Source organism: Crocuta crocuta, unplaced genomic scaffold, assembly GCF_008692635.1.
Source record: "Crocuta crocuta isolate KB4526 unplaced genomic scaffold, BGI_CrCroc_1.0 scaffold343, whole genome shotgun sequence".
In the NCBI taxonomy this organism is placed as follows: domain Eukaryota; kingdom Metazoa; phylum Chordata; class Mammalia; order Carnivora; family Hyaenidae; genus Crocuta; species Crocuta crocuta.
In genome coordinates this window covers 2192325-2216515 of record NW_027532679.1, presented here as the reverse complement: position 1 = coordinate 2216515, position 24191 = coordinate 2192325, and the positions used below count along the sequence as shown (strand labels likewise).

Here is a 24191-nt window from a genome sequence, read left to right as displayed (position 1 = left end):
GTTAACCATACCAGGTGGCTCTGCTTTATTCTCATTTGTTTATCTTGCATTCAACAACTATTTATTAAATAACTACTATGTGTTAGACACTGTTGATAAAAAGAGAAAGTTGCCCTGCTTTCATGGTCTGGCTCACCACGGATACAAAGATGAATAAAACATGCCTAAAAATGAATGGGCAATATGAAATAGAAGTAAATGCTATGGAAGAGAACTGTGGGGGGCTCTAAAAGCTTAGGATATGGGGTAGAGTATAAGGAGATGATGTTTAAGCTTAGCATGGAATTTAAAGCAAAAGGAAGGGAATCTATGGAGTCATTGATGGGAAGATCTGTGTCCATTTCATGAGCTCACAAAACTTATCAACTAAATAAAACCTTACAAAATGAAGATATTCTGATATTTCCTATAGTCTCTTGTGGTTCCATTAGATGTAAACATCTCGACATACTGGGCATAAGTTCTTTGGAGACTTATGCTTGACTGTCGTTCACTCAGATGCTGCCACTCCTTGTTATCAGAGAAACACAAGTGGAATATTGCCTTTTCCTTCTATATTTGATCACTGTTTTTGGCAATTATCTCCTGCACTGAAATATGTTAATTGTTTTAATACCTTTTGCCTTCTTGGGAATTCTAAGTTAAACCCATGTAAATGTGTGCTGGGAGAAGGATGCACAGGGAAGGGAAGGACTTTAAGCACCTGTTAATCCACCGTGTGTGTAGTGTGTGTGTGTGTGTGTGTGTGTGTGTGTGTGTACACATTCTGTGTCAGTACTTTTGAGACCCTGGGTGCTGATACTGTGCCTAGCCATTAAGCACTGTGGAGGGTAAAACTAAGCTTCTCCCAGCCCTGGACCCCTAGTACCTCAAAGCCACAGAGAACCCAACTCCTACTGATCAGATGATGTCCTCTGTCTCTCTTTAGAGTTGCACATGCTGGTTTCTTCCTCCATTTCCAATTAGTTTTCTGCCTACTTCTTCAATGTTCTATGTCCATATCTTGGTCACTGTGTTAAAACTCTAAAGCAACTATAGTACAGCCTGCAGATAATGCCTTTTTGGCAGAAGCTGAAAAGATTTTTGCATTTATGCAGTTAGATTTTGGAAGAGAGGGGTAAAGCCAAAGTCAATGTTTTTTTTGTTTCTCTTTTACTATTCCAGTGTAAATGTTTTCTAAAGAATTTTTTCTTGCTACCTGCCCATATTAGAAGCTATTTGACAAGTGCACTTGTCCAGATGCCTTCCAAAATTTTATTTTAGAAATCTTCATGTGCCTGTCACATCCTGTGAGAAAACGTAACATTTTATTTCCCAATGAGAAGGGATCTACAAGTTTACTACTTAGGTGTTTCACACCATTATAAATGTGGTGCTGAGTCTGTTTTTGACATCTGTTTTTGACTGGCATCCCACAATTATCTTTTCCCTTTTTAAAATTACATATCCTCGAATAAACCAGTAACATGTGTCATATTTGATCCTCAGTAAGTAAAGTCCTAGGAAATGTACCAGATAGAAAATGCACCTAGCATTTCACCCTTTTTATATATACTTTAAGCAGGTTTTCATTAAATCCAATGGCAGGGAACATGTTGCTTTAGCTACAGTGAACTCCTTCATTACACAAGCCCTCAATTAAATGAAAGCCTGCTGAGATTATATTTTCACCTTCATGACAGCATTTGGTTTGGCTACTTTATTTGAGGCAATCCATTTTTAGGTGGACAGCTTCAAACTAGAATATTTTTCACCAGTAATCCCAAATTGAGAAATAAATCAAGAACATGGATAACAGTCAAACATTAAAAACATCACTGCAGTGATTAATATGGTAGTGCTTCTTTTATTTTATGATTATGTTTGCTCTCCTCCATCATCTATAGGTTAAAATTCAAATTTATTACCATGGCATTCAATTCTTTCCATCATCAATTCCTAACGCACCCCTCCAGCACTGTCTCCCTGTCCCAAATGCTCTGTTGACATTGTCGTTGCACTTCTCCCATACTATGCATGTGCTTTCATGTTTCCATGCTGTACCACATGCTACTATCTCTCCCTGCTGAATGGCTCTCACCTCTTTCTGGTGAATTCCTACTCATCTTTGAGACCCAGGACACATGTCTGACCATCTGTGTTGTTTCTGTACCTTTTACATAAGCCTGTTATAAGACTAACATTTAGTAGGTGATGTATTCATTGAGTTGGGGATGATGATTTATTCATCTTTGTACTCCAATTATTTAAGCATTTGTAATATATGCTTATTTAGTTGACTGAATGACATACAGGACTCTAAACTTATAAAAGTCTTCTGAAACCTAGAGAGTACATTTCAACCTGGGTTTTCTTACTTAATGGTATCAGCACACCCATTTTGGAAATGGGAAGACAGAAAGCCAGGGAGGATTCAATCCCTCATTGTTAAGAAGTAGACTTAGGACTGTCTGAGTCTTGTGTCAAGATTCTAATACTTACGATACCAGGCTGGCATGTGAGCAGAATGTAAAGTACAGATTTAAAATTGTTAGAGGTAGTCTAGTACAGAAAAGAATCCAGCCCTGGGAATCAGGATACTTTGTTTCCAGTGCTAACCACCCCACTTAGCTGTGGGGCTTGAGGCAGGCCACTCCTCTTTTTAGAGCTAGACTTCCTCTCATAACATGAGAGCACTGGACCTGATAACTGCCATGGGCCATTTGTATCTTCAACTCTTATGAATTAATTCTCCTCCCTGAAGGGCTCCTCCCTACATACATCCTACAGAATGTTTACTTAGGAGAAACCAGCTGCATATGGAACAGCTAGTTCCTAATTCCAGATTAAATATGTGTGGCAAGATTAAAAAAAATTCTTAGTGCTTGCTCCAGAATTTATCTTAGGGAAGGAATTTTCTTTGTTTGGGAAATTATTTTGATATGATGCGTGAGGGGAACACAAGTCTCTAAGGGCACAGGTCTATAGGAACGTGAGTTACCAAGAGTATGACTAAACTGATAGGCATCACACAGAATCCAGATAGTTGGGGGATGGGGGAGTAGCCAGTAGGGAGAGCAAAAAGAAGGAAAGACCACCAGAGAAGATAGAGGGACCAGAAGATGTGATCTGGGGAATTTTGGGAATAAGAATATTCATGTACTACTGAATTTCAGTTCATTTTGCTTTCTTAAAACTTTACTAATCTGTACACACCAGAGTCACTTGTGAGGTATTTTTGGTGGAAATTAAATGAAAAATGCGGAGATCCAAGTTTAAATCAATGTGTTATGACACAGACAACTTGAGCAGGATAATGAGATTCCCTTTCAGAGTTCATGGTGTGTAGTTCACGCACTGCTCAAGGGTGACATGTGTGCAGGCGTGTGTGCACGGGTGATTCAAATCCTAGGCATAGTAGTATTTGTGCACTTATATTTTTCCAGTAAATGGCAAACAACTGTCTTGTCCATAAAACAATCACCATATTATGACAAATTTCTGACAGATGGACATGTTGGAGGAAGGGGTGCCTTTTTCTATTCTGCACAAAAGTGATGTGTGGTCTGTTGGTGGTATTCAGTCTGAAACCAAATATGTTCACAGAATAGAAGTTCAAAATCAGAGGTGATCAGAGGTCATCAGGAAACTTGACAGAGGACACTAGGACAGACATTACAGTTTGCTCACCCTGTCAAAAAGAGTTTTGCATCAATCACTTTGTAGGTAGATATTAGAGGGCAGGATAATTTCAGCAGACATCCAAATAAAATAGTGACAAAGCAGTACTAGGTATACCAACAGAAATCCATACAAATGCTACTTTCTCCACTGCTGTCTACTATATACACATACTTGCTTGAAATGTTACATGAAGAAGAGGAGGGAGAAAAATTGATATGTCCAATGTGGTACTGGCATTCCACAAAATTATCCAGGGGGGTAATCAAGGCTGTAACAAGGAAATTGTGGGTTGCCAAGGTGCGGAAGATACTTCAGTGTCTTTCTCCCACCCTCAATTAAAATTGTGAAGAGGGCATAAACTGCTCCCTCTGAACATCTTTTCTGTTTTGTTTTTTTGTTTTGTTTTGTTTTGTTTTCGCCTTTGGAGGACAGAGATAGAATTCTCAACTGCTTGCATACATTTCCCTTTCACTGCTCAGTTTACAAGCATTCATATCACCCCACACAAACTATAATTTCCTCTTTGTTATCTTTGCTTCCTTCAGACAAACATAATTCACTGAAGAAATAATAATGAACCATTACCTCTGATGTAACGGCTGCCTGCACTGTCAAAATGGGAGTGTGCCAAGACTGGAGATTAATGTGGTATTAAGGAAGGCAGAGTAAATTCCCCTTCTAGATGGTGTGAACACTGCAGTTTACTGTATACTTGTTCATATACCTATCTAAAACCTTTTTACCACAGTCTTATGTGGAACCCGAACCATTATAAGGTCAACTGTAAACTATTATCTGGTCGTAGTTATTCTATGAACTTACTCCACTCCAGTAATTGTTATAATCATTAGTTCCTTCACTCACTCACTCACTCACTCACTCACCCATCCATCCACCTCTCCACCTACTCACTTATTCAGCAAACATTTACTGAGTATCTACTCATGTGCTAGGCACTGTTTCAGTGTTCATAATACTCAGAGCGTGGACAGTGATGGGGGCATGTAACACAAGACCTGTCCTCTTAAAACTCAGTGCTCAACCTTGGCTACCCTCTGGAATCACCAGGCACGCTCTAACCAATACTAAGGCTTAAGTGGCACCTTTAGAGATTCTGACTTAAGTGTTCTGGGATGGTGACTAGGAGTCAGGGCTACTTTTTAAACTTCTCAGGTGGTTTGAATATGAAGCAAAGGTTGAGGATCACTGGTTTAGAGTTTACAACCCAGTAAGGCAGACCAAGAATAAATAAGTGAACAAAATAATAATGATGACATGAAACAAAAGGCCATGAAGACTGGTGCTTTATGCTTTCTGGTTAGCTCTAAAAAATCTCCATTCCCAGATAAAGGCCCAAGGGTTAGTAGGCTGTGACTGAAAAGTAAATTTTGTTGATCTGTGTCTTCCCACATTTTTTTCCATGGTGAGGATGCGTTTATAACAGATATTACCCTTGTAGCAGATTATCAGTGAGGCAATGGCCAGGAATCTGACCCTTCAGCTTTTTTTGCTGTCACGTTACTTTTTCTGATTGGAAAATCTGAAAGCCTTTCTAAATAAATGCAGTGGAAGGCATAAGAAGTGAAATATGGATATCGAAACTTCTTTTGTTCCCTGAGACGAGATTCCTTTCCCTGAACTTCTATGAGTTTCTGGCTCCTGACCCATAAAACAGGGAAGATCATGGGGCTTCTTCCCAGAGGTGCTTCTTCTAATGTGAAGAGTAAATGAGATAAGACACACAAGGAAACAAGCTGGTTCTAGGCACAGGATGTTTTCCATAAATGCTGACACTGTGCCTGGGTATTCAAAGTCTCCCCTTCTAGACAATAAACTCCATGAGGGCAAAGACCATACCCACCTGGGGTCATCACTGTATCCCTAGCACCTAGGTCCAGTGCACAGCATGTATTCAAACATTTGTAGAAGGAATACATTCATTTCGATTATATTTACGTGTCTAGTTCAGTAACACCAGCTGGAACCCTGCCCAGTACAGTGTCCAGATTCGGGCAGCCAATGTCATCTCAAAGACTCTTAAATGGGTTCAACTTGTCAAATGGTGCTCTATGCCTGCTTCCCAATGTCCTACTTTATAGACCGTGTCCCCAGATCTTATTAAGTTTTTTCCATTGCAACATGGGAGTGTTGGTGAACCAAACGATCAGCATTGCTTAGCTTATCTTGAGGTCTCGGGCTCTGTCTTAGGTGCTAATGCAGAGAGTACATGAAGACAGTGTTTCAACCTCATTAGTAGTGTCTGGTCAAGTGATGGCAGCACTTTGAAAACTAATGCTGAGGTTCGCTTTTTATGACCATAGTGGTGTCTAACTATTATTACCAAAGAGAATTCATTTGCCTAGCAAAACCATAGCACTCACTCTGTCTTGCAGGTTCATCTGGCCTGGTAATAGGTTGCAGGTAAGGAGCAAGTGTTCAGTGACAGCAACCTATGGTTATTAGATAAAAATCCATGTAAGCCAAAGTGAAAAATAGGTTCCCATTCTGGCCTTCGGGGGAAGAAAACACTATAACTCATAAGAGTGCAATTTAATGGAGGATCAAAACCTTTATGAATGTATGTAAAAATAAATGGGTGAGCTCTAGGATGGTACAAAAGAGTCAAGGTGAAAAATTTTTAAAGAAATCTCATTAGGATTTCATGTGTAATTTCATTCTCGGGCTGGGGTTATGAGAAAGCCATTGATTCCTGGTGGCAGTTGACAACCAGGATGAAAGGTACTCAGATGAGGTTTCTTATTTCTGGGATTTTCTGTTTGGTTTGTCCCCCCAGGGAAGCTGGTCAAAGCTTCTGTCTCCTTTCTAGAAATGGCTGAAGAAGCTAGGAGGGGCAGTATTTTGGTCAGGATAGTGTTAGAGTTACTGGATTTTGAAACATGTTGATACTAATGAGCTAATTTGTTTTTCTTTTTTAAGCAATGTTTCCACCTCCATCCTTCCCATATTGCAATGAAATTCAGAAAAAGTTGAAAAGCTATTTGCATATATGAGTGCTTAAAACCTTCAGCTTTTCATGCAGAACCACAACATTTACCACTTCATCATGTCTATATAGTGCAAGGTGTGTTTCACTTTCCTTAGGACAAGGTTTGCCTCTCTCCTGCCTTAATACAAATGGCAAATGCCTTTACTCTAAGAAAATTTCAAAACTAGGTTAAAGTCCACTATGAATATTTGTTAATTGGATTGCCTCATACTTTGTTTTATTGTTGTTTTGATTATATTGGTTTGTATAAAACAGGCTATGAACCCATTGCTGACCATTATCAATGGGAGGCAAATGATTGAGCAAAATTACCCCAATCACTGGGACAAGTCCCTTGGCCATAATCAAGAATGAGTAATAATCTGTTGCTTCAACAACAAAGCATCGGAAAGTAGCATTTGAGTCCTACATTCTAGGTAATGCTTGAAGTTGTTCGTATACAGCATGGTCTTTCTTTCTCACAAGCCTTTCTGAATTGGTGCTGTTCTCATCCCCTTGTTCACAAATGAGGGAACTGACATAGAAAGAGGTTTTAAAACCCTGTTCAGAGGTGTATCCTAGTAGGTGGTGGATGACACAGAATCTAGGGTCTTGTAGTCTGACTCTGAGTCTGCCCTGCACCTTTACTCTGTACTGCTGCCAATATGAGAGATTCCGCCCACAGACTAAAACTTCAAAATACTCCTGAGCTCTGAGAAAGTAACATTTTTCTTATGCTAAACAGAGAGGTGGTGTACATGAACCCCTCAGTCTCCTCATCAGTACAATGGGGATGAAGCCAATCCCTCTTGTACTACTTTAGGTTGTTTCTGAGGGAGTATTTATGAAAATACTTTGACATTTACAAAGCACCACAAGAATTTGAAGGCTTTGAATTGTTCTCCAAACACCCATGGTGCAAGGAAAATAGAATCAGTCAATGTTGGTCACAGACTGTGTCCTTCAAGGTTAGCTCACTGAGTACAGCTTTTAAAAGGAATTTAAATGTAATGAGAGGTCCCTTGTAAAATCACATCTATGAGCAGTACTTTGAAGGCTGAGTCTTAGAATCTTGATGTCAAGGCAAATCTGAAAGGTCATTTAGTTAAAATCTTCCCTCCTTTTGATGCATGACACACCTCTATAATAGTCTTGGTCTGATGGTCTCCTGCTTACGTTGAGTCTCTCAGTGATGGGAAGCTCATGACTATCAAGGGAGACAATTTACCACTTTGGATGATTAGAAACTGCTTTTTTTGGGAATTTATTTATTTTTGAGACAGAGAGAGACAGAGCATGAGCATGGGAGGGGCAGAGAGAGAGGGAGACACAGGATCCGAAACAGGCTCTGAGCTGTCAGCACAGAGCCCAATGCAGGGCTCAAACCCACGAACCCTGAGATCATGACCTGAGCTGAAGTCAGCCGCCCAACTGACTGAGTCACCCAGGTGCCCCAGAAACTGCTTTCTTATGTTGGGATTCCTTACTTTGGGTTCTATTGCTCTCATTCCTTAGACATCTCACATCATTAAAATAGCAAAATTCTCTTTTTGTAAGAATATCACACCCTGTGGCAAAGAGAGGAAGATTGTGCCTTTACCTGTTCACTTAGTCACCGCATGACTCAAGCTATAGTATTATCATATTACAGGAGACAAAACTCCCCATGCATCCTTCTGTAAGAACTGACTTCTAGCTTGGGAATGAGCCACTAATGTGCTGAATGTATTGTAATAGCTCCTCAAGCACGGAGAGGGGGACGTGTCCAATCCATTATGGTTGTGCCTCACAAATGGTCCTCAAAACGTCGCTCAGTCATTTGCGGGGGTGGGTAATCAGAGGCCCGAGGCCTCCTGCTCTCCATTTTAATCCCACTCATCAAGCACATTTTCTCTACACATTTGCACTCAGAGGCTGAAGGGTATTTTCTTCATTTCCCAAAGAGCTTTCCGTGAGGACCACAGGGAGAACCATAAACTAACAGAGAGATGCATCATGTTAAGAACGGTGTCAACACTTTCCTTTAATCAGTACACAGTCAATATTCTCCATCATGAATAACTAATAAGTTTCTGAACTCCTTCCCTCAGATGTCATTGCAAAAATCTATCTGAGGAATGTCATCTGCACTTAATGAAGGGACAAGCATTATAATTAAGCTTTAAGCTATTTCTTCAGCATGAAGCTGCCACGAAGTGTGAAATGACTATAATTCACATTTTTAAGACCCTGAATTTATTAGCATCGATGTTCTATTCAAGGTTAGGGGTATGGTGCCTGTACTGTCACAGGATTCAAATGGCTCTGTGGTATTATTCTGGAGTGAGTGTGCCTGAGCTCAGGAAAATAATCATTAATGACCCAGGTTGTATTTTTGAAAAAACAACAACAAAAAACAACAAAAAAACCCCATAACACCTCAAAGACCTGGAAACTCATTTCCCCCTTGTGAATAGGAAGTGACGATGACATGCAAAAGTGGGCAAAAGGGGACTTCGCATTCCTCTCTGAATGATAATAACCATGGTTGAGAAAATGAATAGAAACTGCAGACCAGAGGCTTCCAGTTAAGCATGACTCTGCCGGAGTGCGATGACTGTACAACCAGGGGTGAAATGGAATCGAAAGTTTTGACACTGCTTGTAAGAGAAAGAGGACTGAATTATTCTCTTTTGGAAATGACTTCATGTGGACAGAAGAAAGAAAAGCATGGGATAATAAGCGCTTAGACAAAATCCAGGAGACTTTGATGGCTCTCCTTTGCAAACAAATGCGAAGGAGGCAATTACTCATGTTTGTGCTGGCTGAGCACATACTTTTGGGGAGAATACATCTGTAATGATCCATCGAACCTAAATCCCTTGGTGGGTGTGGGCAACGGCAAACATGGAAGACACCTCAGCCAGTGTGAATCCAAAAAGGAAGAAGTGTGTGGGGCTTAAGTGTATTTGTAACAGACAGGTCATATGAGCCAGAGGGTGTGCCCCAAAGTGTTTTGTAGGAAGTGCGGTTTAAGCTGAGAGTTGAAACAGGATTATGTAGACAGAAAGTACAGAAGAATGTTCAAGACGAGGGAAGAACAAGGCTCTAAGTGAAGGCAACAAAGCACACTAGAGGAAACAAAGAGAAGGTCCAGGGGCTGAAGCACATGGAGTTCTGACTGAATTCAGCATAGGTCTGCCTCTGCTCCTTCTGAAACACTAATGCACTGATTGGAAAAGACTGTAAAAGGACCCCCCTAAAGGCACACCCCCACAAGGAAAAGAAAAGCAACACGGGTAGAAGAAAGATGTTGATCAAGGTTTGGAAGTTGAAAAGCAAACAGTAGTGACTTCTCTGGCAGATGAAAGAAGACTGAAAGCTAAGAGCCTGTGGGTTTGGGGAAGACCAAGCCAAAACTGAAATCAAACTACATAATCCCTGCGAGGTGCAGGCATGGAAACTCACCAGCATCACTGTGATTGAGAGCCTGGGGGAACTGCTTTCAGGAAGACTGGTTGAAGTCTCCATGGGAAATTCTCAGACTAGATGTTTCTCTACTCTATGTACCCAGGTGACCAGGCCACCCTTACCATTATGGACTAAATGTTTGTGTCCCCTCCCCCCAAATTCATATGTGAGATACTAATCCTTACTGTGATGGTAACAGGAAGTGGGGCCTTTGGGAGGTGATTAGGTGAAGCCCTCATGACTGAAAGTAGTGCCCTTAGAGAGCCCAGAGCTCCCTAGCCACTTTGGCCATGTGAGCACACAGAAAGAAGATGGCTGTCTATGAACCAGGAAGCAGGCCCTCAACAGGAACGTGCCGGCACCTTGATCGCGGATTTCCCAGCCTCCAGAGTGGTAAAAAATAAATTTCTTGTTTATAAGCTATCCAATCTACGATATTCTATTATACAGCCCAAACAGACCAGGGCACTCGCTATGGAAGACCTGAATTCTGTGAGACAAGGACAGCTAAGCAGTGCTATACTGCAAACAGGGAATTAAATGAAAATCTACCTTTTAAAGGATGACGCCTTATAGGCTCCACCTGAACATACTGGCCACCAGCTTCATTCCCAGCAAGGAATTAGGACACTAATCAGTGGCCTGGGGAAACTGACCAGCCCAAGAGAAAATAAGGCGTATAGATTCTCACATTTGGAATCACTCACCTAAAAATCCCAGCCTGACCATGCTACTTACTTCCAAGCCCAACAACCAATAAGCTCCATTCGTGCACACAAAACTTCCCAAAAGATTCTTAGTGTTTCACCCTCAAAAATAAACAGACATCTGAGACTCACCAGCCATGAAAAAGTCCCGATCAAAAAGACAGTGATCTGAATCGTAATTTTAAAAAGGGAGAACAGGAGAAATTTGAAATCATCATGAATATAATCAAACAGTAAAGAGAGGATAGTACATCTGTGAAATTAATACAGGGTGCTACAGGAGGGAACAGCTATAGAGGTTAAGTATGTTTAGAAACTGAAATGAGAGAGCAGGAATGAAAAGTTCAATGGGAGGAATGGGCAACACAGAGGAGGAGAAAAAAGGGAGAAACGAAATGTGGAATTTGAGAAATTTAACAGAAGACCATAACGGAAGGGAAGGAAAAATAAGTTTCAAACCGAGAGGGAGGCAAACCATAAGAGACTCTTAAATATAGAGGACAAGCTGAAGGTTGACAGTGGGGTGGGGTTTGGGGGGAGGTGGGGAAAATGGGTAGTGGGCATTGAGGAGGGCACCTGTTAGGATGAGCGCTGGGTTTTGTATGTAAATGATGAATCTTGGGACTCTACTGAAGCCAAGAGCACACTGTATACATTGTATGCTAATTAACTTGACAATAAATTATTTAAAAAAAAATAAGAAAGGTTGGAAGCGGGGCAAGGGTGATTGGAGATGAGAAGCCAGGGCCACATCAACCACTTGAAGGGTACCTATAAGTACTCTGGTTTGAAATTTTACCTTCAAGTCGGTGAGAGCCACCAAAGGATAGCAAACAAGGGACTGACATTTGACCCAAGTTGGTACATAGTCTATGGCCAGGGAGTCCAGCGAGGCTATAGAATTCTCTCTGAGATCTGATGGTCTTGGTCTCATTTATATTATATTCTAACAATCCATGGAAAATTCTGGAGTAAGAAACAAAATGACATCCATTGGCTGATTTTTTTTTTAAATTATAATTCACTTCTAGTTCTCAACTTATTTCAGGTAAAAAACCGTTGTCAGCTTGTTCCTTTCAACTCCCATTACTCTTTGTTTTGAAAAGGTTATAATTGGAATAAAACAAGGCTGGCTTCGAGCCAAAATCACGAAGGGTGTAATTAAGCAAGATTTTCTGTCTATGCACCCAGCAGGGCCATTCTACTGAGGGGGAAAAAATGGAGATTCAAAAAGCAATTGTGTGTTTTTCAAGAATAACAGAACAATCTACCCCACACACTTTACATAATAAATGGCAGCTGCTGACATTTTAATCAAGATAAAAACAATAATAAAGTCATAGTCCTCCTTTTGAGGCACAAGTAGTCCCAACTCAGGAATTTTGCAAAACTACACTCATGCCCGTTCTGTTCTAAAAGGCTGAGAGGTTAGCACTTAATTTAGTATCTCATACCTGCCCTGACAAAATGGACAAAAGTGTCATTTCATAGCCTCCATCCCCCCACCATGAGTTAATCTTTTGAATAATTTTTTTTCACATTTTAAACCCTTATGTTAAAAATTAAGTTAAAGGATATAATTTTAATTTTTAAGTAAAGACCACTGGTCCTAGATAATGATAATCATGTGTCATATTGGCTTTCGTGGTTTGAGATGAAAATGGGCTAAACATTAAGGGACAATCACATAGGTACTCAGGTACCTCGTTGCACATGGCTGATGGCTTTAGCTTTCAGAGATAGTCGAGTAATCATTTTGAAAGAGGCATGTAAATGTTTTGGTTATTAAGGCATTTCCTCCAGTACTTTGTTGGTTTAAGAGATTATAAACCTAGGAGCTCTTTTGGGGAATATGGGTTTCAGTCAGTGCCAGTTCAAGACTTATAGAGAAACAGAATCACTAATAGCAGGGGCCTGATGATGGATTCTGAAAGCATTTTTTTCCCCTTTTGATCATACCCAGGGTCCCTACAAGTCACAGAGGGGAAGACTCATGGCTTCTGAAGCCTGGTAGTCAGCTAAGATATTGTGACTGACACAATAGCTTGTATTGCAGGCTGCCCGATTTACAAATTGGGTTCATCAGTGATAGCACATGGCATTTCTTTATTGTTCTTATCTGAGTTAACTGTTCTCTCAAATTTATTATCCTTATGGATTGTTAGAAAAAAATTACACTTATTGTGGTATCTTCTGTGTGATTAAGAAGTTTTAAGTTTCCCATTAGGATAAACAGCCTTTCAATTTTCTTCTCGCGCTTTATGATATCATAATGGGTATGGGGAGGAAGGGGCTTATGTGATCTTGTGGAACACAAGGAACACGGGAACAAAGACAGTTCAGATTCCAGAAGATGTTGTCCTGACTGACATGAGGCTAGCAGCCCACACTAAAGTCCTCACAGGGTGAATTCTGGTTATTTCTCACTGGACTCATTTAATGCTCACTGAGTGAAGGGTGAATGGTGTTTGCAAGCCCTGAGGTCTGGGTATGTTTTCCACTGCTTTGGAGCCCACAGTCCCACTGCAGGGCCCAAGAGTCATTAGTCTGCCCCATTAGTCATCCGTCTGCATGGCTCAACAGGATACCACATGGATTCCTTTCTGCCCTGGCATTGCCAACCCCCAGGAGCTGGCGGAGATGTGAGAGTGCTGACCCAAGTCCCCTCGCCACATGACAACCCAGAGGATTGTGAGACCAACCAGCTCTACAAGCTGGTTTCTTCCTAGAGTCCCAAATGAAAATTCACAATGATCCTCTGCTGCTGACATTCCTTGGAATCTAATTGGTTTCTCCTTTCCATCAATCAAAGAACAAAGGTCATCAGACTATGTATTTTTCCACTTGCTTTCCCTGCATTTCCTATTTTCTTATTACAATTCACCAGAGATCAGAAAAGATGGGGCGCCTGGGTAGCTTAGTCGGTTAAGTGTCCGACTTTCACTTAGGTCATGATCTCGCGGTTCGTGGGTTCAAGCCCCGCGTTGGGCTCTGTGCTGACTGCCAGCTCAGAGCCTGGAGCCTGTTTCAGTCTGTGACTCCCTCTCTCTCTGACCCTCCCCTGTTCATGCGGTCTCTCTCTCTCTCTCTCCTAGAAATAAATAAAAAACATTAAAAAAAAAAAAGAAAAGATGGCTTTTCAACTTCCTCTTCCTGTCTGAGTGGGAATTCCTCTATGCCCTATACACCTTTTCCCCTATGATGTTATCTTCTGTTTACCTTTCCTTGGCCTCCAATGGTAGAACTATACCGTATAGAGGAGATGTCTGAAGACCACGTAAGTTTGGTAGCTTTAAAATATAATCTCTATCACATTTGTAAAACAAAAGCTTTAGATAAGTACGGCAAAGGGAAAGATGGAAATACCTCAAATATGGCAGCATCCCTTTTCCTTTACCCTTTTTGTTTCCCCTATATACTAAGAGAACCATGGTGAAAAGGGCACCTAGAAAAAAGGCTGGGGATGAGGGAAAAAAGAAATATGTAGATAAATTCAAACTATGTTTAGGTATGAATGAAAAAACAGGGAAAGATGATAGGAGTCTGGAATGTAGGAAGAAGAGAGGGAGGGAGAAAAGGAACATATATGGTCTTGAAAGATGAGCAAGATGTATTACTTTGGGTTTTCAAACAGGGCAACCTTAACATCAGATGTACTTCTTTAAACTCTAGCCTGTAGCTTTCAGATATTCATTTTTTTTCTGGGAGGGCACTGCAGGATAGGTGAAAAGTTGTGACACAGTCACTAGCATCTTTGGTGAAATGAGAAAATGGAGCCTCCACAGTGTTACGCTAATATTGTTACACGTATGCAGTTTATGGGGCTTTCATTCTAAGGCTATGTCTTAGTCAACAGTAGATGGAGGAACACAAAAGCTTTGTGGTTTTGTCCTTATCTGAGAAAGAATTGTTAGTCACCGAGGTTTCACAGAAACTTTTTACTGGTTGATGAAATTGAAAACTTTGGGGACTCCTGTCTGAGGGCTGGAGCCCCATGAAGATGACTTGCTTGTCCCTCCCAGTAACTAACATTTGTTGAATTAATGTTCACTGAACTTTTCGCATGTTTTAGGCACTGGGTGAGGATAGCTTGGGAGACTTGCCGAAGTTCACAAAGCAGATAGGCTTTGGGGCCAAACTCAAATCCAGTGCAGGACACCTTCAAAGCATGAGTCTTGATCACCATGGACATTGTGTCATGATTCTTCTATTCTGTAAGGCTCCTGAGTATCTATGACATTATCTGGCCATTGTAGATTTTCATTTCTCCTTTGAATCACTTCAATATTCCTGTTCTATGAACAATTATGAATTTCATACATGCCAAACAACACTGAAAAACTTAGTCTAAGTACATGGAATTGGAGGTTAGAGGAGAGGGGAGATAAAGAAAATTACAGAACATGTCTGCAAAATGTTTAAAAAGGAGAAAATTTAAGAATTTCTCTCACAATGGTATTGCCCAATATACCATGTACCTATAGGTTATAAGAAGCATAATATATAGGCTCCCCCTCCTCTCTCTGCATAAATACATATGTATGTTCATATATGTATATATACAAAAATATGTTATATGTGTATAAAATAATATATATGCATATATAATATGTGTATATATACACATACATATATATATACACACACACATACATATATGTGTGTATGACTTTTGAGGGGGACAAGAGAAGAGAGAACAATTACCGAGTATCTAATGAACAGAACTCTGATGCTTTAACAGACTGTCCTGGTGGCTTAAATTTATAAACCACTCCCAGACAAATAAATATTCAGTTGGTTGTAGCTGTTTTAAAATAAAATTAAAGAGATAAATTCATTTTTGTCAACTTGGAAGCGCCATCTAATCCTTGTTTTCCTATGATGTATACAGACTTTAAATCTCAAACATTCCCAAAAGAGTTTAGATTAGTATCTATCTATTAAGAAAAGATCCTACAGAATACTCAAGTGCATACTGGGAGTAAGAGATACATTTTGAATCTTTCTGCTTTATTATTAAAACTCTGGTAATGTTGTGGGAAAAAACACCACAGTAACAAAGAAATGCCTGTTTATTTGAGGCTGTAGAATGGGTTTGATATTAATGACACTCAGAGTTCTGAATTATGTTATGTACTAAACTTTGAAACTTATAACAGTCACTAAAGTCCTCTGTGATCATATTTGAGATTGCCTTCACATGATTTATAAAGAACCCAATTGTCATAAGGAAATTATAGAACCTCATTTTTAGAAATGAAATGATAATATTCTTGGAAACTACAGAAATACATTGGCCTATTTGGCTTTACGTTAAGTGGACCTACAGAACCATGCTTTTTAGATCCTGAGTCCTACTTACCAGCTTTTTTCTTTCATCGTGCGACTAAAATATCCCTTCCTTTGGACAGCCATACCTAACCCTCTCAGGTAGAATTCTCTGTGTGTCATTCCTCCATGTGTCCTCTGACTTTGTTCATACATCTATTCTATCACTTATCATATTACCTTGTATTTGGGTTGCATATCTATCTTATTCCCCTTAACTATAAACTACTTGAGTGGTCATTTATCTCTATACCCCAGATATTTAGCACATGCCTTGACTCCTAGTAAGTGTCAAAAAAATTCTAAAAACCTGGCAAATAGTTACTGATTTATGATGAAATGGAAATCAGGTCACCACCCTTATCATAACTGCATGTAGAGTAATAGCACGTCTGCACATTAGTTGATGAAAAATTCTTTTGTAAAGATCTTTTGGTTTCTTGGTGTTTTGTGGCTCCTTCCAAGCTTTTAGTGATATCTAGAGGAACAGAATTGCCTCTATGTGTTCAGTGGTCTAGGTAACCTTCTCCCATTTTTTACATTTGCCCTGGCATACGTCTGGGAAATAAGATCTCACAGCCTGTTTCCCGTTCCTTTAGGATCAGAATCTTACAGAGAGCTTCACAGTTGAAAAAAGAATCCTTAGAACAAGGTAGGCATTCAAAGGTAGCTTCTGTTCTTACAGAAAATACATATGCAAAACTAAATGGCCTATTTCCTGTCTCAGATCATGCACAGCTTGAGATCAGGGAATTTTCCAATTGTCTTTATATACAGACACCAGGAAAAAAAAAATGAACAAGTGAACATTTAATGTAATCAGATTGTGAATTTCAGATCATGAATGTATTAAAATCCAGTTCCTATTTCAAGTTAGGTTTTCTTATTTCAAGAGACAGGCATAATGCTTGGTAGATTGTTTTTTCAGTGGAGTCTTGAATCTAGAGCAACATGTCATTATTTCAGAATTGTCCTGCAGGGGCAAGGTCAACAAACCACCCAAATTGGATACTGGGCTTAGACCTTTGTTAACACTCATTATTTGTCAGGAGAGAAGCAACCCTCTTTCGTGATTTTTCAACTCAACTCTGGATTATTTACAAACATATTAAGTAAACAATGTGAATACAGTAAGTATAGTAACTCTGAGAAGGAAAGCAGTGAACCGAAACTCTAGCAGAGAGGAGTGACCACTCTTTAGGCAGAGGATTGAGATCTTCTAGAAAGATGTGCTAGAGGCCTAACATCTGCTTCTCATTAACAAGCAAGCAAACAAACAACAATAACAAAAAAAAAAACAATGAAAGAACAAACAAAAAAACCCCTTCAAAATCCAAACTGACATTGGAAGAAACAAGTTATCTCAACAGAGGAGGTCTCTAAAATAAATGCTTTTTTTCCATGTTTGATATTTAGGGTAAATGAAGGACATGGATTTAGTCAGAGAAAGAGAGAGAGAGAGTGAAAGAAGAGAAGAGAAGAGAAGAGAAGAGAGAAAAGAGAGAAGAGAGAAGAGAGAGAGAATGTGACATGGGGCTCCATCCCACAAACCGCAGGATGATGATCTGAGCCACAATCAAGAGTCCAATGCTTAGCAACTGAGCCACTCAGGTGCCCTGCAACTGTTCTGTTAATCTAAAATTATTTTATAATAAAAAAGTAAAATAATATAAAGGGATTAGTTGTTTGGAGCCTGAAGGGACCTGGCTTTTTACAGATATGAGGGCTCCAGGATTAGCCCAAGTCTATATAGTGTGTTTGCTGTAGGTAACTGACCCCTACCTCCATATTCTTCCCCTCAGTTGTGCTGCTCCTGAGTAGTGGACCACTTCTGCCTCACCTGAACAGTTCACTCAGTTCACCAGTGCTACCTGCTGGCACAGATCCAGGGATCTCCCTTAAATCATTCTACTTTCCTAAGATGAGAAGACATCCCAGCACAAATGTGCTGGATCAGTAAACCTGATCCAACTGTAAAGCCAGAGGCCTGAAAACTTTGTCATCAAGTCATTACCTATTTACTCAATATCCAAGGTCAATACTGTTTAATAGCACAGAGTAAAATGTGGTACCATCAGATGAGAAAGGTGAAACATCCACAGATCCATTAGCCCAAAGGTCTGGGCTAATTTATCAGCTATATTTCATTATCTTTCAATTGTTCAGATTCTCCTACAAAGCACCATTAAAATAAAAAAAAAAACTGTAAGGATGAAGAGTCCAATTAATACATTCTAAGCCCTGACTGTATTCAGGCTATCAACCATCAACACAATTTGAAGAGGGGCAAACATTCTACATTCCAGTTGTAGAATGACACATGAAAGCCTTTTCATGTGTCTTACAAGAAAATTTTATTTCTGGTTTCTGCAGAATATGCCTACCAACTTTAAAACAAACAATGGAAATGAAGCAACCAGCAAAGTCCTTATTTTGTGGCACTCAGACTCAGGAGATTCACTTGTAAATTCTGGAGATTATTTTTTTTAAAGCAAGTTCCCAGGGTTTTCCACAGGTGTCAACAGCGGACCATAGTGTACTGCACTATATGAGCAATGGCTGTGCTCTAAAATTTTCAGAGTATGGATCTCTAAAGTGGGCTGATGCTTGGAGAACTGGCTTTTTATCTGTTTGATGTAGGCTGGGTTTGTGTTCAATCACAGGTTTATTTTCTATTTAAAGCAAAGTTAGCCTGCACTGGGGGTTATATGGAAACCAACTTGACAATAAACTATGAAAGAAAAAAAACAGAAATGGATTTTCAAAAAAAATTTAAAAAATAAAGCAAAGTTAGCCTAAATTCTTGACTCGCATATTTTCCATGCCTTCCAGGTAATGGAACACTTGTGCCATGGGGAGGGGAGGAAATAGTGGATTATATTTAGAGACCAGCTTCTTCTAGGTAGCACCTTTCTTTGGACTGATCAGCACTAATTACTGACTAGTTGTGTTAAAAAGAATCCTGCTCCTAAAGAGGTCTGTGAAAAGGGAAACAGGCCACACAGTAGCTTGTCTCAAAAGAGCTCTTACATCATAAACATGAGGATTCACTGCACTCTCAGAGAATGAGGGTGCTCTCAGAGTCCTAAAACATAGGTTTCCTTGGGTGGATTTGCTGAAAAGATTCCAGCTTTAGTGCCTAAGATGAAACAACGGATCTAGATGACAGGTAACTTCTGGAAGGTAGAAGCCCTGGGATGGAAGCGACTATTCTAGGAGAAAATAAAGTCTTGCAATGTAGCATGTAAGGTTAAAAATACAGCCCAAGGTATATGGGATTTAGTGAAGAAAATGTTCTCTTTCTTCACCAATTATCTTCTTCCTTTGGCCCAATTTATCTCCCTATAGTCATAAAGCCTTACAAGCTTTGCATGAATGCTAGGCATTCTGTAATGAGGAGATATATTCCCCACTTACTGAGAATGTGTTTCTGTTTAGGGAAATACAAACTCCAACATGGCTGTTGCTGTTTTAGCAAGACAGAGATCTCAGGGCTGCATTTTGAAAGAGTAGATATGGCTTGTGTAATACAAACACATTTGCTTATGTTTGATGTCTACCATGAAACATTCAATATTATTTATGATGACTTATGTTATAAGAACTACAAGACATGAAGAAAGCCAGCATTCACTGAATTCCTCATGGCTGTAAGTGAGATAGGGAAGTGGAAGAGACTCCATTTTAGAAAAGCTCCATCTCTGCTATTTTTTCTTCTAGGCCCCATTTCTGAATAAGCCAAAGGAGCTATGTTCCCACTTCCGGTAGAAGCAAGAAAGCTAATCTTTCTTTGAGTTTTGTTCTAGGTCCAACAGCTGATAATATCTAAGAAGAGCCACAACCCAAACATGTTCCAGGATATTATCGTCCAACAAACCTCGGCCTACACTGGCATCAACACCCCCTACCTTCAGTGACTTATGGAATAATACCTGTTGGTCACCCAATACTCGCCATTGATCACCCCCTACCCTGGATTCCTGGAGGAACACATACCTCAGACCCTTTTCCAGCATTCCTCCTTTCCTTTCCAAATATCCCAGACATTTCATCTGCTATTTTCTGTCTGTCACTCATGCTAGTCAATAAATTATGCTTTCACTTTCTCCTGATTGTATTTGATTTCTAGCCTACATGAAGCCCAGGACTGTGTTGGCCGGTCCTGTGGGAGTCCCCTCTGGGTCCCAGCCTGCCTGCATCAAAACTATATGGTAAAAATTAATGTTATATTTGCGTCAACATATTATTTTTATGGGTTTCATTTTTGGAGCCAGGGATAGTCCTTTGGTGGCTGTAATGGTTTTTAGGTTATATCTATCTCTGTTTGTCTATTTATCTGTATGTGTATCTATTGTTCTTTTTTGTTTCCTCAGTTGTTGGTGGTAAGTATACAGTATCTCAGTCGTTTTCTGCTAAAGACAACACAATTACAGCTATTTGAAGATTAGCACCAGCACAGGGAATATCCACAGAAAGTAGTTCAGTACCACAACACTCCAAGTAATGGGGAGATTGTGGCACACAAACAAAAATCTATACTGTATTAGAGTCTCGTTTCTTTTAGATCCCACTTCTCTTTGGGCTGATCGGCACCAATTACTGACTAGTTCTGTAACTGGTTAGGTGTTTTGTCCCACAAAATATGGCAGGAAACAAGCAGTGCAAATGAATGAATCCTGCCTCTCCTAATTACAAGGCTGGCAACCTCTTCCTCCAAACCCTCAATCCTCTTAAATTCTCAGGGAAAATTTTTCCTTGGCTGTAGCTTATCTTCATGTCCTTCCTAATCTCTCCCAGTTTGTATATTCATGTTGTGACGCTGTTACATTCCTTATACTCAAACTGGACCATCAGCCAGTTGCTCAGACAAAGGAAATAGCCACTAATCAATGCAAAGCATAGTTGGAAGTTTACCTTAGTTCCTTGAAGGGGTCTGCCCTGACATTAGGTGTCTCTATAGATTTAGGGAACACTGTGCCCTCCGCTCCTGTAAACAAAAGAAAAAAGCAAACAGAGGTTGGAGACTTTGCGTGTCACCTGGGGGCATGATCAGCACAATGAGTGGAGCTAAATGTACTGAATCCTTCCCACAACCCAAAGCACACATTTTGCCATTGGCTTTAGCACTCTATCTTTAGAGAGAGGGGAGCACTGAAACAAATCATGCAAACAGCCTGTGAAAAAACAAGGAGCTTCTTTTGAAAGGGTTCTTGCTGAGATCAGAGTGAGGCCATGAGGCAAATACAAAGTTAACATTAAGAAAAAAAAAAAAAAAAGATGCCTAGAAATGGCGTGATCTAACTCTTGTGTCTCATCAACTGTTAATAGTCACCCAACTGGAAATGTTTTTGAAAAACAGCAGCTGAAGCCTTCTTATTGCAGTGTGGGGCACAACTACGGAACACGTACAACATCTCAGCAATGGGTGCATGGTGGAGAACACTCTAACACTGTAAACTATTCACCTAATAAAATTCAGCAAAGCATTTTTCTGTAAAGTTCTACACTATTATCTTGAAAAGTTGAACAAAACAGAACACTGTGAGAGATCATTCAAAGTTCAGTGCTTTCACGCTTTGAGTATTATTTAACATTGATCCCCAACCCAATCTAGGTATTTAGCTCTTGACTTTGCTACAAGCTTTTATCTTTACAACTTGTCATCACCAGCTGAACCTTCCCAGCCATAAAGGTGGTGATTATCTGATTTGTCTGCTCCCAAAGTGTTTTCAATTCATTTACACCTTAGTTTATCACAGACAATTGCACTGGATATTAGTTTTTCAATTAAACTTAGCTAGGCAGTATCCTGTACTCTGAAGTAAAGGTGTTGATTTTTATACTTTTTTTTTTGGTGTAGTTCTTTGATGCCACAAAAAGGGGCAGAAGAGTATCGTGTATGCATGTGTGAATCTCTAGAATCCTCTTGCATTTCTATCATGTCTAGAATTCTTCCATTACCACTGATATTACAAATCCAGGTTTACCTTAGCACAGTGATAAGTCTAGGAAGATGAACTGGTTTTTTTACTTTTGTAGCAACTGGAAAAATATTTAATCTTTTCGATACAAGTAAGACTACACCATTGATTGCACTGGTTCTTTAGTCAGCCTTGGGACTCATTCAGAATTATGCCATCAGCCTTCCTGGGTCTCCATCTTACAGACAGCAGATGGCGGGACTTCCTAGCTTCTGTAATGACTCGAACCAATTTCTTACAATGACGTTCTTCCTATATATATATATTCACATGGGCTCTGTTTCTCTGAAGAACCCTGACTAACAAGATAACTGAATAAGATGGGCTGGATTACAGACTATAGTGTGGTTTTTGTTACACCTATATTAAATATTGTTTTGCAGAGCACGCATTTCACATCTCCAAGATTTTTGTGATCTTTTGAGGAGCACCTATACCGAAGATACTGTAGAGGGTGCCTAGTGGGTAAAACAGGCTAGGAGAAATCATGAGACAATGAGTGACCCATTGGGATGTGGCTCTAAAGTGCCTGTGACCCAAGAGAATTGCCTTAGCCACCTCTTAGTACCATCTCAAACCTGTTATTGAGCAACTCCCATCTTTCACTACTGCAGTTAACAGGGGTTTCCTTTGAAATCCTTTCCTTTTCCATTTCTTAGAGATGCTTAGTTCTTAGCCATTGGAACTTTTTTTTTTTTTAATGATTAAAAGCAACAATTATGTACCTGATTAAGGCTAGGATAGTCATTTCTGTTTCTATATACACTGTGTAGACTCTTTAGTACCAGCTCATATCTCCCTTTCCTCCACTAAGAAATCTGTGAAAACTGCAAGAGAAAGAACATTACCTCCCTTAAAATCAGCCTTAATTGTCTGACTTACCCATAGAGCAATTAGTACTGCTCACAGACAACCCTCCTTACCTGAACTGGTAGTAACATTCTGTGAGGCTTTATGTTTCACTAATATCTCATGCTTCCTCCTATCATTTTATAAGGCCTTTTGAAGCCCAGGAATACTTATTTCTTATGACTCTGCAAACTATGTGCGTATGTAAGGATATACACCACAATTATTCAGTCCAGTTGTCCAAGAATGAATAATCCAATTTTCTTATGTAAAATGAACCTCAAAAGCGGGCACCATATTCTTTGTTTTATTCAAACTTCGTGCTGTGTCTGTTTCTCCATTTGTCAGATACACTGACAAAACCTCATTTGCCACTTCTTAACATCTGGCTGTACTAAGCTCAAGCAGGAAGTACTATACCACAGGCAGTGGCCTCTAGCTCCATCACCCATTTAAAGCAATTCCAAGGGGGAATAAAAAAGGTTATATAAAGTCATCCAATAGATTATGGGTGCTCACTATATGTTTGTGGAATGACCATGGTCTCCTTTGCACACCTGAGCTTAGGTCCGCAGCTTTCCCAGACCTACACTCACATTTGCTTGTGTCTTGGAGGACTGTGTCTTATTCTCCATTGTATCCAAATTGCCCAGCACAGTGGAGGCTCTCAATAAATATTTGTAAAACAACTGTAACACTAATTTGCTGCTGAGCACACACACTACCTGGGATTTTTATTTGCCTTGCGGATATTCATCTATCTCTTCAATAAGATCTTAGGCTCTATGTGAGCAGGAAAAAGGTCATACACAGAATACAGACAAATTCAGTTTGAGGTTCCCAAGGCTTCTACTGGACTTATTTCCAATTGGTACTACCACCCACTTCTATAGGAGTACTAACTTACTGTCATAAAACTTCTCATGCATCACATTACATTTTTAACGAACATCCAAAGTCCAACTTATTTTAACTGTGCCTCTTAAAATACAAGAGGTATGTTAATAAAAAAATATTATTTGGGCTAAATACAAATATCACTTTAAAATAAAATGAGATCAAAGGCCTGTAGTTTCTTCCCCAGACCAAGACAACTACTTATCCTACGAGACAACTGGGGCTAAAAAACATGGGGCCCACAGTCACACAGCTAGTGAGTGCTGGAGCTGAGATTCATATGCAGGCATCTGATTCCAGGCTCCACTTTTAGCCACTATACCCTAGTGC

At 39.8% G+C, this 24191-nt stretch overlaps 1 protein-coding gene across 1 annotated transcript in view; it reads right to left on the bottom strand.

The window, feature by feature from the left end:
- The window catches only part of SGCD (sarcoglycan delta), a 375126-nt gene that overhangs the window by 73526 nt on the left and 277409 nt on the right, over nt 1-24191 (bottom strand). The window contains exon 6 of the mRNA XM_077780729.1: nt 21049-21121. Within this exon, the coding sequence (XP_077636855.1) occupies nt 21049-21121 (73 nt within the window). The remainder of the gene's footprint in view (nt 1-21048; nt 21122-24191) is intronic.